General features: G+C 35.6%; 1 protein-coding gene across 1 annotated transcript in view; it reads right to left on the reverse strand.

The window, feature by feature from the left end:
- Positions 1-13833, reverse strand: part of LRRIQ1 (leucine rich repeats and IQ motif containing 1) — a 213756-nt gene that overhangs the window by 101675 nt on the left and 98248 nt on the right. Inside the window, exon 17 of the mRNA XM_064283772.1 lies at positions 12221-12340. Coding sequence (XP_064139842.1) covers positions 12221-12340 — 120 coding nt within the window. The remainder of the gene's footprint in view (positions 1-12220; positions 12341-13833) is intronic.

Consider the following 13833-nt stretch of genomic DNA (forward strand, 5'->3'; position numbering starts at 1 on the left):
TGAGGTGATAGTCTGCCTCTACCTCCCTCATCTGCCCACATACCTTGGTAAGGCAGTGTGGTCACTGAATGTGGCTGTCCACAGAAAGTATCATGGATACTTCCTACACACTGCTTAGGACAAAAGATGTGAAGGGTTATATAGGCCTGTTTTGACAACTCAGGATTCTGTTCTAATCATCCCTGGTCATCATGTGTAGTTCTTTCCTCTAAAAGAAGCTCACAAGTCCCTAAGTGGCACAGCAGTTCAATGCTTGATTACTAGCTGTAAAGGTTGTGGTTAGAACACACTGAGGTGACTCTGAAGAAATGCCCAGCGATCTGCTTCCGAAAGGTCACAGCCTTGAAAAGCCTATGGCACACATGCAGTTGCCATGAATTGGAGTCAATTCCATGGCAACTAACTGACAGTAACAACAACAACTTACAGGCTGGCATAACTGGCATATCCTCAGGGTGCAGCCTGACCAAAAGGGGGCTTAGGTTGTTCAAACTGAATCCTAAGTTTTGTAAAATTTCCCTTTTTTCTCTTGTACCTGATCCTTTCAGACAAAAGGTCTAAGTATGAATAGGGTATAATTAGAAAAAGGTGTAGTTACAGTCACTGGAATGGGACAACTATGATTTACTGGGGGTGGAGGGAGAACAACAAGCCTGAATTTAGAGAGGAAACACTTTATACCCCCTTAAGATATGGGTGAGGAAAGCCCGTTAATGAACTGCCCCTGAATTCTTCCTTCACAAGGAAAATATTCCTCTGCAGTGCTCCCAGCCAACTACAAGCACTTTAAATTTAACTGATTTCTGGGTCTGCCATTCCTCATCAAATGGCTCTGACCATAATTTGATAGTCATTCCCCCTTAACCTTACTCAGAAGTTCCTTTAGACAGCAGGGGGTGGCCACGGACCCTGTACCTCCTGTAACAAACAGCTCTAATGTCTTCCTTAACCCCATTCTTAGTCATTCTAAATATTATCTGGAAAGTATCATGGACATAAGAGATCTTCAAGTGTTAAAAGAAATATCACCTTGGCCCTGGAAGGCATCAGGAAGCTTCCACTCACTGGTGAGGATTGTTTTAGGTGGTAAAATTCCTCTAAATATCTTCCTTGCTGGCCAAGATGGAGTCTGTATGATTGCTAATACATTCAGCTAGTGGGACAGTCAGTAAGGAAACTTAAGGAGAAAAAGACTTGGCTTTCTTAGGTAAACCTGACGACTTATGGGATTTATTCAATTGATTGTGTCCGTACCTTGGTGGGTGTGACCGTGACCGCAGGTTGTCTTCATCTTGCTGCCTGGAGTTCTATTGCTAGTGACCTTAATTAAATGTATTACAAGACAAATCTAATGGATTTTGTCCCAGCTGCTGTCACTCAGATTAATCAGAGTGGCCACTGGAATGGTGTACTCATGGGAAAACTTGCCACGTAGAAACAAGGGGTGTATGTTGTTAGGTAATTTTCCATGAGTCTCTCACATTTCTACATGACTTGTGAGAGTTTTTCTTCTGGACTATATTTTCAAAGATGTTCATATAGCTCACAGACTGGAATGATAGAATGTTTTAGTGTTTCCCTCTGGGACAGTTTCCCTCTGGGCAAACTTCCTTGCTGTCCACTATAATAAAAATAATTACTTCCTCTAGAGGATAGATAGGTAGGTTTGCTAACAGCCCTTTAAAAATTATGGGGTTTCCTAGGCTTCAGATTCCTTGGATGGGACATACACCCACTGTGTGCACAGTATCCACACAGGCCACTCCTGTAGAACTTTCTGGGCCAGGGGAACCAATGTGAACAAAAAGCTCCAGCTGTGGTAAGTAATACATTCCTTTGTCTCTGACTCAGGTATCTCATGTCATCTACCAATGTCTATGAAAGTGATGCAGCCTAATTTATTAGCTTGCATGTAGGGTAAAATCTCAGATCCTTCATACTTTATGATGCTTAAGTTATTCTTGTATAAGGTAAACTGCAAAAAAAAAAAAAAAACTGTACTTAATAAAAATAAAACAAAACAACTCTGGATTATCAGTGTCCTTTTTTTTTTGTTGTTGGTTAAGTGTTTGTTAAATGTAATCAAATCTCAGAAGGGTGACAATCAACCTAAGGAAAAATTTCATGGCAGATTGATTCAGGATTTGAAGTGCAGGATGGATAGAGTGAATAAAACAAGTGTTTATTAGTACATCAGCAAATCCTGCCCCCCCCAAAAAAAAGCCAGTTGCAGATTACAGAGGAGACTAATTTATCTAGATAATTTTGTATTTACTTCTCTTAAAAAAAAAAAAAAAACTTCTCTTAAAGCAAATGTAATTTATTATAGTTATCCAAAAATAATTCTCTTGTCTCCTAAGCTTGGGCCATGTTATATTTGTCTGTGTACCTATCCTAGCACCAAGCATAGTGTCTGCCATATTCTAAGGACTCAGTGTTTTCTGGCTGAAAAGGAAAAATTAAGTTTGAGTGAGTGCTATATAATTGTATTATGATATGCCTTAAAATCTAGAAGTATGGACTGAATCCAAAGGCAAACAGATACTATTTTCATCACCTAAATAAATGATAAAAGGAAAATCCTAGTCAAGTTGGTCTTGAAATTTTAGATAGGACAGTTTCAGGGAGGAATTAAAAATAATGTGGTAATTTGATTTTGTCATCTGAGGGTGTAAGATGATCTCAAAATAAAGTGGTGTCAATTAAAAAGGGGAAAACAGGTAAAAGAAAAACAAAGTAACAATAGCTTTCCAATTGGTATTTAGCTTTAGTTCTCAACTCCTCTATACTATAATCTCTGCATTGCAAACAAAGTCATTCATTTAAAACATAAATGATAATTAACTCTCTTGATTAAAACCCAACAATAATTTTCTATCACATTTGAAATAAATTCCAAATCACTTGTCATTATATCCTAGGCTTTAATGTGGACTGATTTATGGTCATTTTTCTGTTTCTTCCCTTTTCTCTGGCCCTTCTCCTCTACTACTCAACTCTACCTATTGGAAGTATTCTGTTCCTTTAATACATAAGGGTGCTCCTATTTTAAGTCTTCCATAACTGCTTTCCACTTGGCTCAGAAGATCTTATACCATGGCTCATCCTCTCTATTTTTAGGCTTCTGTTAAAATGTTATATTTTTAAGGGCTTCCCTGATCACTCAATCAAATACTATACCAACAGACATGCTTTATCCCTTAACCTTCCCTATTTTTATAGTACTTTTCAATATTTTATAGTATACTGTATATTTTTATATTTATTTATTCACTGTCAATTCATGAAAAATGTAAGCTTTGTAAAGCCAGGGACTTTATCGCTTTTATTCACTGTACCAAGAACACTTAAGATGATCAATGACTACTGAAAAATTCATTTCTGAAGACTTCTGGCCATATTGGTATAGCTTGCATAAGGGTTAAGATCCTACCAAGAATATCTATACACATTGGATTAGAAAATGAACTGAAGGTACACGAGATCAATCAAAGAAGCCAGAAATTAAGGGGCAAGATCCCAGAAAGCAGAGTCTTATGCTGATACGAATCCTATATTTCTGTCCACATTTTCTTTCAGAACACTTTGCAATTCTATTCACAGGCAAGAGAAGCCAACCAGAAATCTGAGGCTTACTTGCAGCGTTTTTACTGGGATGAAGAGACAGAGATTGAAGTTCAGGGATGCCAAGATGGTCAGGATTTGAAAAACCAAGATCATAAGAAAACACCACAAAAATGTGAGCTCAAAATCATGCATACCATTTCCCACCAATGTGTTTGCCAACTCCAAGTACTATGTGTGTAGGTAAGATGCCTAGACTCAAAGTGCATAGCAACAGCTGGGGTGCTAAAGAGCGAGGCAGAAATTCCTTCATTCACATGGTACTGTGGAGAAAGGGACTGAAGTTCAGGGAAAAACAAGGTAAAAGGAACTTTTCCCCAAATAGAGTATATAACTTGAGACAACGTTTAAAGAAACAAGTAACACCAAACTTAAAGCAAACTCTTTCAGAAAACAGTGATACAGGAAACATTTCCCCCCAATGTATGAAGCCATTGTAAACCTGAGTCCAAAACCTCAAGAGAGAAGTGTACAAGAAAGAAAATTTATAGGCCCAACCTCTTCTTAAATATAGATGCAAAAATTCTGAACAACTAGCAAATAATAAATAGTCAGTGGTATATAAAAGAAAATGAAACATAAATAAGTTGGTTTATTCTAGGAATGCAAAATTTGTTTAACATTTGAAAATTAATCAGTGCTAAATTCCTAAAAAGGGTATTTGATAAAAGCTGAATCTCATATACAATAATCATCTTCATCAACATCATCATCATATTAACTACCTGACAAGGTAGCAAGGTAACTTTCTTAATCTGATCTAGAGTTTCTGTGATAAATCTACAGCAAACATCTTACTTAGCGATGTAATAGTGAAGCTTTTGCCCTGAGACCAGGTACTAGAAAATGATGTCTGCTAACATCACTTCTATTCATTATTGTACTGAAGGTAGTAGTCAGGACAATAAGCAAAGTAAATAACAGGCACAACGAATGAAAAAAGAAAGAAAACTGTCACTAAGATATACAAAACTTAAATGCAGAAAACTACATAGCATCATGGATAGATAATTTAAATTACTTAAGTAAATTGTCTGATATTCTGTGTTCATGGGTTGAATAATGCAATAAAGATATCAGTTCTCTCAAATCGATTTATAGATTCACTGCAATTCCAGACAAAATTCTAACATTTATTGTGGAAATTGACAGGGTGATTCTAAAATTCATATAGAAATGAAAGGATCAGTAATAGCAAAATCCATCTTGAAGAGGAAGAACAAAATTAGAACTCTTATAATACTAGACATCAAGACTTATTATAAAGTGACAGTAATTAAGGTAGTATGCAAAGATAGACAGCAGACCAATGGAAAAGATTAGAGAATTCATGTGTTACAGGTACCTAAATTTCATCAAGGCTTTCACTGCAGTTTAGTGTGGAAAGAATGGTATTTACAATAAAAACTTCCGATTCACTGGGATAGCCAAATGTAGGGGAAAACAAAAAATAGAAGATAAACTTGACTCTTTCCTTGCACTACACACAAAAATTAACTCCAGATGTATCATAGACTTAAATGTTAAAAGTTAAGATAATAAAGTTTCTAGAATATCTTAATGATCTTAGACAATATCTTGATGATCTTGAGGTAGGCAAAGATTTCTCATATAAATCACAACAATTAAAAACTTCTGTTTTAGTGTAAAACTAAAAACTTCAAAATAAATCATAAAGAAAGTAAGAGGTTAAGTCACACTTTTCAAGGGATGACAGAATACTATCTAGAACAATATAAAACTGAGTCTACTAATCAAGAAGAAAAAGATGGATAACCCAATAGAAAAAATGTATAAAACACTTGTACAAGTATGTCACAAAAGTGAGTTTCTAAATCAAAAATCAGTATGTCGGAAGATGTTCAACATCATTAGGCATCATGGAAAAGCAAATTAAAACATTAAGATACCACCACAACCCTACTGGAATGACAGGGGTGGGGGAAGACCTGAAGATATAAAGTGTTGGTGAAGATAAAGCAAAAGTGAATCTCTCAAATTCTGCTGTATGGAAAAAACATTGATAACTCTGGGTAAACATGTCGGAAGAGTAGGATTTTCCATTTGAAAAAATTTCTGATAACTGTATTTCATTTGTACATTTTTTAATGACAAAAAAGAAATGACAGAACTTCATGTCTAAATAAATTCAAATATGCAGAAAATACTATTTAAATAAAAACTAAAATTTACTGGCTTAGCTCTGGAGTTACTCAACCATCCATGTAATCGGCTGTAGGAAAGGGAACAGTATGAGCAAACAAAGGATGTAAAAAGCAAGTGCCATGTACAATAAAAGGGTGCTCATTTTGTTCTGAGCATTTGGGAGCCACGGGGAGAAATGGTGGATAAGACTGTATAAACAGTTTGCTATTTTTTTTTATCTTAATGTGGACTATTTGAACACCAATTTAAAGAGTTTATTTTCATTTTCGGAGGCAACAAAGACTCAAAAAATGTTGGAGAGCAGAGGGCTAATATGATCAGAGTTAAAGTTGATGCATAATAATTGGTAAACAATGTGGACAAGGGATTGAGCTAATAAAAAAATAAATACAAGTAAACTTCGAAGTCTTTTGCAACTGAAAGGAAAATGGTTGTACAAGTCAGAATTGGATTAGGGGCTCTGAAAATGAAAGGAAGGAGACACATTTGACATTTTGTGACAGGACTATTAGACTTTATTGATTCATTGTACTTGTGTGGTAAAGAAGGGAAAATAATAGGGATGAGCTAAAATTAGAATAACCGAAAATACAATAAAATATAGAAATAAAATATAGGACAGGGAAAACATTGCTTTAATTTTTGATATGTTGTATATGAAGAGTTTCTGTGATATCAAAATATAGATATTTGATGAACAGTTGGAAATAAGCGGTTAAACTGTGGAGAGATGTCAGGTCATTTAGGAGATACAAATATCACACTCATGATTTCTATTCAATTATCAATTCCTCCCAAACATCCTGTATCTCATTTCACATGTGTCATAAGTTATATTATGTTCTAACTCAATAATTAGTCAAAGGGATAACTTTATAGTCAAATATAATAACCTTCAGGGCTTCTTGCTATTGTAGATATTCAAAAAAAGCTTTGTATATTTTATTTTAGTCAGTACTATCAGACCGGATCACCATGCATCTTAACAGTTTCTTGTACTGTCGTGGCTTGCCTACTGCTGTGATGCTGCAAGCTATGCCACCAGTGTTTCACATACAAGCAGGGTCACCCATGGTGGACAGGTTTCAGCAGAGCTTTCCGACTAAGAAAGACTAGGAAGAAGGACCTCGTGATCTATTTCTTAAAAAAAAAACTGGCCAGTGAAAACCTTACGAATAGCAGCAGAACACTGTAGGATATAATGCTGGAAGATGAGCCCCTCAGGTTGGAAGGCAATCGAAATATGACTGGGGAGGAGCTGCTTCCTCAAAGAAGAGTCAACCTGAATGACACAGATGGAGTCAAGCTGTCGGGACCTTCATTGGCTGATGTGGCATGACTCAAAATGAGAAGAAACAGCTGTAAACATCCGTTAATAATCAGAATGTGGAATGTACAAAATATGACTCTAGGAAAGTTAGAAGTTGTCAAAAATGAAATGGAAAGCTTGAAGATCAATATCCTAGGCTTTAGTGAGCTGAAATGGACTGCTATCAGCCATTTTGAATCAGACAATCATATGGACTACTATTCCAAGAATGACACATGAAGAGAAATGGTATTATATTCATTGTCAAAAAAGAACATTTCAAGGTCCTGAAGTACAATCCTGTAAGTAACAGGACAATATCCATTTGCCTACAAGGAAGACCAATGAATACCAGTATTATTCAAATTTACGCACCAACACCTAATGCCAAAGATGAAGAAACTGAGAATTTTTACCAACTTCCACAGTCTGAAATTGATCAAACATGCAATCAAGATCCATTGATAATTACTGGTGATTGGAACGTGAAAGTTGGAAACAAAGAAGAAGGATCAGTAGCTGGAAAATATGGCCCTGATCATAGAAACAATGCCAGAGATCACAGGATAGATTTTGCAAGACCAATGACTTCTGGCAAATACCTTCTTTCAACAACAGGACTGGCAACTATATACATATGGACCTCACCAGATGTAATACACAGGAATCCAATTGACTACATCTATGGAAAGAGATGATGGAGAAGCTCAATATCATTAATCAGAACAAGGCCAGGGGCCTACTGTGGAACAGACCATCAACTGCTCGTATGCAAGTTCAAGTTGCTCATATGCAAGTCCACTAGAGCCAGAGTATGACTTGCTCTTGAATGTTGAGTAGCTAAAGTGAAAGAAAGAAATGATAAAGTAAAAGCTGAACAGAAGATTTCAAAGGGTGGCTTGGGAAGACAAAATAAAGTATTATAATGAAATGTCCAAAGACTTGGAGTTAGAAAACCAAAAGGGAAGAACACACTCAGAGTTCCTCAAGTTGAAAGAACTGAAGAAAATATGCAAACCTTGAGTTGCAATAGTGAAGGATTCTATAGGCAATATATTGAACGACGCAAGAAGCACCTAAAAGGATGGAAGGAATATACGAAGTCACCATATCAAAAAGAATTGGTCAATATCCAATCATTACAGGAGGTAGCAGATGATTAGGAACCAATGATATTGAAGGAAGAAATCCAAGCTGAGCTGAAGGCACTGGTAGAAAACAAGGCTCCAGGAGCTGACAGAATACTAATTGAGATGTTTCAACAAATGGATGCAATGCCAGAAGCGCTCCCTTGTCTATGGCAAGAGATTTGGAAGACAGCTATGTGACTAACTGACTGGAAGAGATCCATATTTGTGACTATTCCAAAGAAAAGTGATAGAACAGAATGAGGAAATTATCAAACAACATCATTAATATCACACACATGCAAAATTACGCCAAAGATAATTAAAAAGCGGTTATAGCAGTATATCGACAGGGAACTGCCAGAAATTCAAGCCAGATTCAGATGATGTGGAATGAGGGATATCATTGTTGATGTCAGGTAGATGTTGGTTGAACTCAGAGAATACCAGAAAGATATTTACCTGTATTTTCTTGACTCTGCAAAGGCATTTGACCGCGTGGATCATAACAAATTATGTATAACATTGCAAAATATGGGAATTCTCAAACGCTTAATTTTGCTCATGCAGAACAGGAGGCACTTATTCGAACAGAATAAGGGGATACTGGGTGGTTTAAAATCAGAAAAGGTGTGGTTCTGGGCTGTATCCTTCCACCATACTTATTCAATCTGTACGCTGAGCCAACAATCCAAGAAGCTGGACTATGTGACAAAGAAGGGGGCATCAGGATTAGAGGAAGACTCATTAACAACCTGCATTAGGCAGATGACACAACCTTGTTTTTTTTTTTTATTATTTTTTATTGTGCTTTAGGTGAAAGTTAACAGCTTAAGTTAATTTCTCATACAAAAATTTATACATATATTCATGGAAGCATTCATAGAAAATGACATATTGCATTGGACAAATCTGCTGCAAAAGACCTCTTTAAAATGTTCAAAAATGAAGACATCACTTTGAGGACTAAGGTGTGCCTGACCCAAACCATGATGTTTTCAATCACTTCACATGCATGTGAAAGTTGGACTAAGAGTAAGGAAGACCAAAGAAGAATTGATGCCTTTGAACTACGGTGTTAGCAAATGATAGAAAATATATCATGGATTGCCCGAAGAACGAACAAATCTGTCTTGGAAGAAGTACAGCCAGAATACACCTCACAACTTTAGACACATTATCAGGTGGGATCAGTCCCTAGAGCAGTATATCAAGGTTTGATAAAGTAGAGGGTCAGCGAAAATGAGGAAGACTCTCAACAAGATGGATTAAAACAATGGCTCCAACAATGAACTCAGACATAACAATGTTTGTGAGGAAGGCACAGGACTGGGCAGTGTTCTTGTTCTGCTTTGCATAGGGTTGCTATGTGTTGGAAACAACTCAAGGGCACCTAACAACAACAACAATCAGACCAGAAAAAAAAAAAAAACAGAAACTGACCACTCATTAATACAAGCCACTAAAGTAATAGCATTTTCCATATTGAAGTTCGTTGTGAACAAATTCCCTAAAAATGGAAGGAAGAAAACACAGTTGAAATTTGTGATAGGACCAATAGACATTGTTGAGTTACAGTACATGTGTGGTAAGAAAAGGGCAAATAAAACAGAGTGAGGAAAACAGGCTTTAATTAGTTCTTCAAAAATCAAGTAAATCAAATTGAATTTTGAGAGACAACAAAAATAAATTTATAAGTAAACTAGAAAGACTTTGCACGTAAGATATAAATGTATTTTTAAAGCATTTAAATCGTTTTCAAGTCAGGTAGTTTTTAGTTTTTTTTTAATAAAAATAAAACACATTATTTCCCTAAGAATAAATGATTTAATAAGTAAATTTTGAGTGAAACAGTTTAATTCTTTTGTGTTTGAGAGAAGAATGGTGTGAAGTATTTGTAAATTTTGCAATTGTATTATATACACATCAAGTAAAGAATATCAATCCTGATACTTTTCAGAAATTTGCTAACAGCATCTGGTTTCAAAAGCATTTTTCTATCCTAACAGAATAATACTGAATTTTTAAAGGCTTGTTTTTAACCAAGGTTGTGACTATATTTAGGAAAACAATTCAGGTTTGGTAAACAGTGCTCTGTTGTTACACTAGCTTCATCTTTAGAGTCTCATAAATGCAATATACATCTTAAATTTTGAACAGAAATTAAAGAGTAACAGCTACCAGTACTGAATTATGGATACAATTCATGATTCAGTACAAAATTTGGAGACCCCCAGCCAACTATGTTTGACAGGAAAAAAAAAATGAAGAAAATATGTCAAATAGATTTTAATTCTCTGATTGAATTTTTAAAATCACTACAATATTTTTTGAAAGTCAAAATTCTCATTTTTATATCACATAAGAACACATGCAACCATAAGACCACATTTAACTTTTGGAGTTGGGGTATATGATATATTCTTTGTATTTTAACTTTCTAGGCAATACATTAAAATCATCAGAAACAAATAACTTACCACATCAACTACTGTGAGAAGGCATCTAGTTATAGAACCTGAAAGCCGATTTTGATACGGTAAAAGTACATTTTCAAAAAAAATCTGCTACCAAAAAAACAAACCTATTGGTATCAAGTGGATTCTGACTCATAGCAACCCTACAGGACAGAGTAGAACTGCCTCAGAGGGTTTCCAAGGAGCAGCTGGTGGATTTGAACTGCCAATCTTTGGGTTAGCAGCCAAGCTCTTAACTAATGTACCACCAGGGCTCCAGAATCCTCTACAGTAGGTGTCTTTTTGCCACCTCAGCCTGGACCTGCTGTAGAGATCTCCTTTGCTCCAGGCCCTACCTAAAGCTAGAGCAGCACATCCAAGTACGGACCATGCTGACTCCGGATCCCAAAGAAGTCTACCTGGTTATCCTCCTTAGTGGTGAAAGGTGCAAGAAACCACAATTTATCCTTTAAATTGGAGAGGGTATCCCAGCATGCCCCAGTTTATTAGACTGCTAAAAACTTCATTGTTGTAGACAGCTACTAAATCTTCATGTTGTTTCTCTCACTATCACTTCCTTGTTTACCTCTCACGTGCCTAGGCTAAGTGCTGTAAAAAATTAACTAGACCCCACTAAAAAATCTGATGTGAAGGATACTATGAATACAGTGACAAATGTCAGGTTGGTAGATGCAGAAAAATTCAGAGTATATCTGTCTATTTCATATTAGTTTGACATAGAAAAGAACTTTAAAATAATTATTTCTTTAATTATATAATTATAGCATTTTTAGAAAATCTGTTTCATATCACATTTGCTTTATAGTTATATCAATTTATACTCCATCTGCTTGCAAAAAGGGCTTAAGGCAGTGCATTTATAATCTGGTGGCTAATACAAATACAGCCTAGGCTGATTTTGTCTGTTAAGGTTCCAACACCCTCCTGTCATGATGTGCTGATGAGAACACACCATCACCTCTGTTGTATTCTTGTCCAAAATGCATAACCTGAGTTTAATCAGGAGAGAATACTGACAAACACAAAGTAAGGGATATTCTGCAAAATAATTGGTCAGTACTCTTTAAAAGTGTCCAGTTCTTGAAATACAAAGAAAAACTGAGGAACTGTTCCAGGTTAAAGGAGACTAAGGAAAAATGACAAGTGAGGGCAACATGTCATACTGGACTGAATCTCAGACTAAAAAATAGGACACTGTGGGGACAATTGGCAAAATTTGAATAAGGTTTATTAGATCAGAGTATTGTATCAATGTTAATTTCCTAATTTTGCTAATTGGAAATTAACCTCTCGAGAATCTAGGCAAAGAGTACACAGGAACTCTTGTAAATATTCTGTGACTACCTTTATACACTGTACATGCTTGTAGAGTAAGGTGTTAAGAAATTAGTAGCATACTTTCCTAAGTGCTATTTGAAAAAGTCTGTAACATAATACCTTAGAAACTGGGTTAGCTCCAAAACATAATACTAACGATATTTGAAGATCAATATTTTTACGTTGTTTTTGGTACTTACTTCATCAAACATAAAATCGTCTAAATCTATTTCTTCATATTCTTCTTCAGAGCCTTCATTCTTAACAGCTTCTAGAGCTGTTGTCAGTTTTTTTCGCAAAAGAAAGCCCTTCCAAACTGCCTAAACAAAAATGTAAAGCATGTTATACAAGGTTATAGATCAAACCCCAAACCAGATTCTCTGTGTTATCCCATTAGGAAGATAAAACATCTTAGACCTTAGTTTAATGGCTCAATAATCTGTTATTTGAACTTTATGTGACACTTAAAACTGCAAGATAAATTAAATGACTGCATGTGTCTAAAGTTCTGAATCTCAGGAGACTTTCCTCTTGGCAGAAAAGAATCTTTAAAACTCCCTCAACTGCACAAGTAGGTCAACCAATTAATTATCTGACAATTCCTCCAGGACCCATTCTAAGCTAAGAAGAAAGACATACAAAGGAAAACTGATTTTTTCTAATTTTTAAATGATTATGTGCAAAATAAACTAAAGCAAATTTCAGAAAACTTCAATATATATAGATAGCAATATTAGTGGTAGTGCCCTGGACCATAATAATTAACTAATTTTATTTTAAAATAAACTAAGCACAGAAGAGTAGAATTGAAAAGTTTCAGATTCCTCAACAATCTTGGAGTGGGAAGCCTTCCTAATTATAACCTTAAGTACAGTATAGCATTAAACAACAGAATATCTTTATATACTGCTAAAGTGTGATCTCCAGGATATATCCTTAAGTATATAAAACAAGGTTCAAATAAGTGCATATTGCATGCTACCATTTACCTATTAAAGATGGCATATGAATATATAGTGAATACATTTTATGTAAACTTATATATATTTAAGCACATATGTATATATGTTTGCTTATTTATTTAAATGAAAGTGAAAGTATAAGCTATAAAATATTAAATTGTGACCTATAGAGGCAGAAAATAGAAGCCACCCTTCTCTGAATATACTTTTGATATATGATTTGATTTGATTTTGGAACCATGCACATGCTTAAGATAATTCTAAAACAAGTTAAGCTGATGTAAAATAAAAAAAGAAATTCTTAAAAAGAATCAAAACATATTTTAAATTGTAGGCACAACCACAGGCCTTCCAAAACAAGAGCAAAACGATTGATTCATTGAGGTGCACAGTGGATTATGTCCAACTCATCAGGGCTAGGACTTCTACAAGGCTCTAGACTACACCATATAGAGTGTGTTTTTCTGGTGTTAACAAGTGTGGATACTACTTTCATGAATCTGCATTGTTGTTAGGTGCAGTCGAGTCAGCTCCAACTCATGGTGGCCCTATGTACAACAAAACGAAATGCTGTCTGATCCTGCATCGTCCTCATAATCATTGTTATGCTTGAGCTCATTGTTGCAGCCACTGTGTCAATCCACCTCCTTCAGGATCTTACTCTTTTTCACTGATGCTCTACTTTACCAAGCACAATGTCCTTCTCCAGGAACTGGTCCCTCCTGATAACGTGTCCAAAGTATGTGAGGTGACGTTTCGCCATTCTTGCTTCTAAGGAGCATTCTAGGTGTACTTCTTCCAAGACAGCTTTGTTTGCTTTTTTTGGCAGTGCATGGTATATTCAACATTCT

The sequence above is a fragment of the Loxodonta africana genome, chromosome 4, assembly GCF_030014295.1.
Source record: "Loxodonta africana isolate mLoxAfr1 chromosome 4, mLoxAfr1.hap2, whole genome shotgun sequence".
NCBI classification, from domain to species: Eukaryota; Metazoa; Chordata; class Mammalia; order Proboscidea; family Elephantidae; genus Loxodonta; species Loxodonta africana.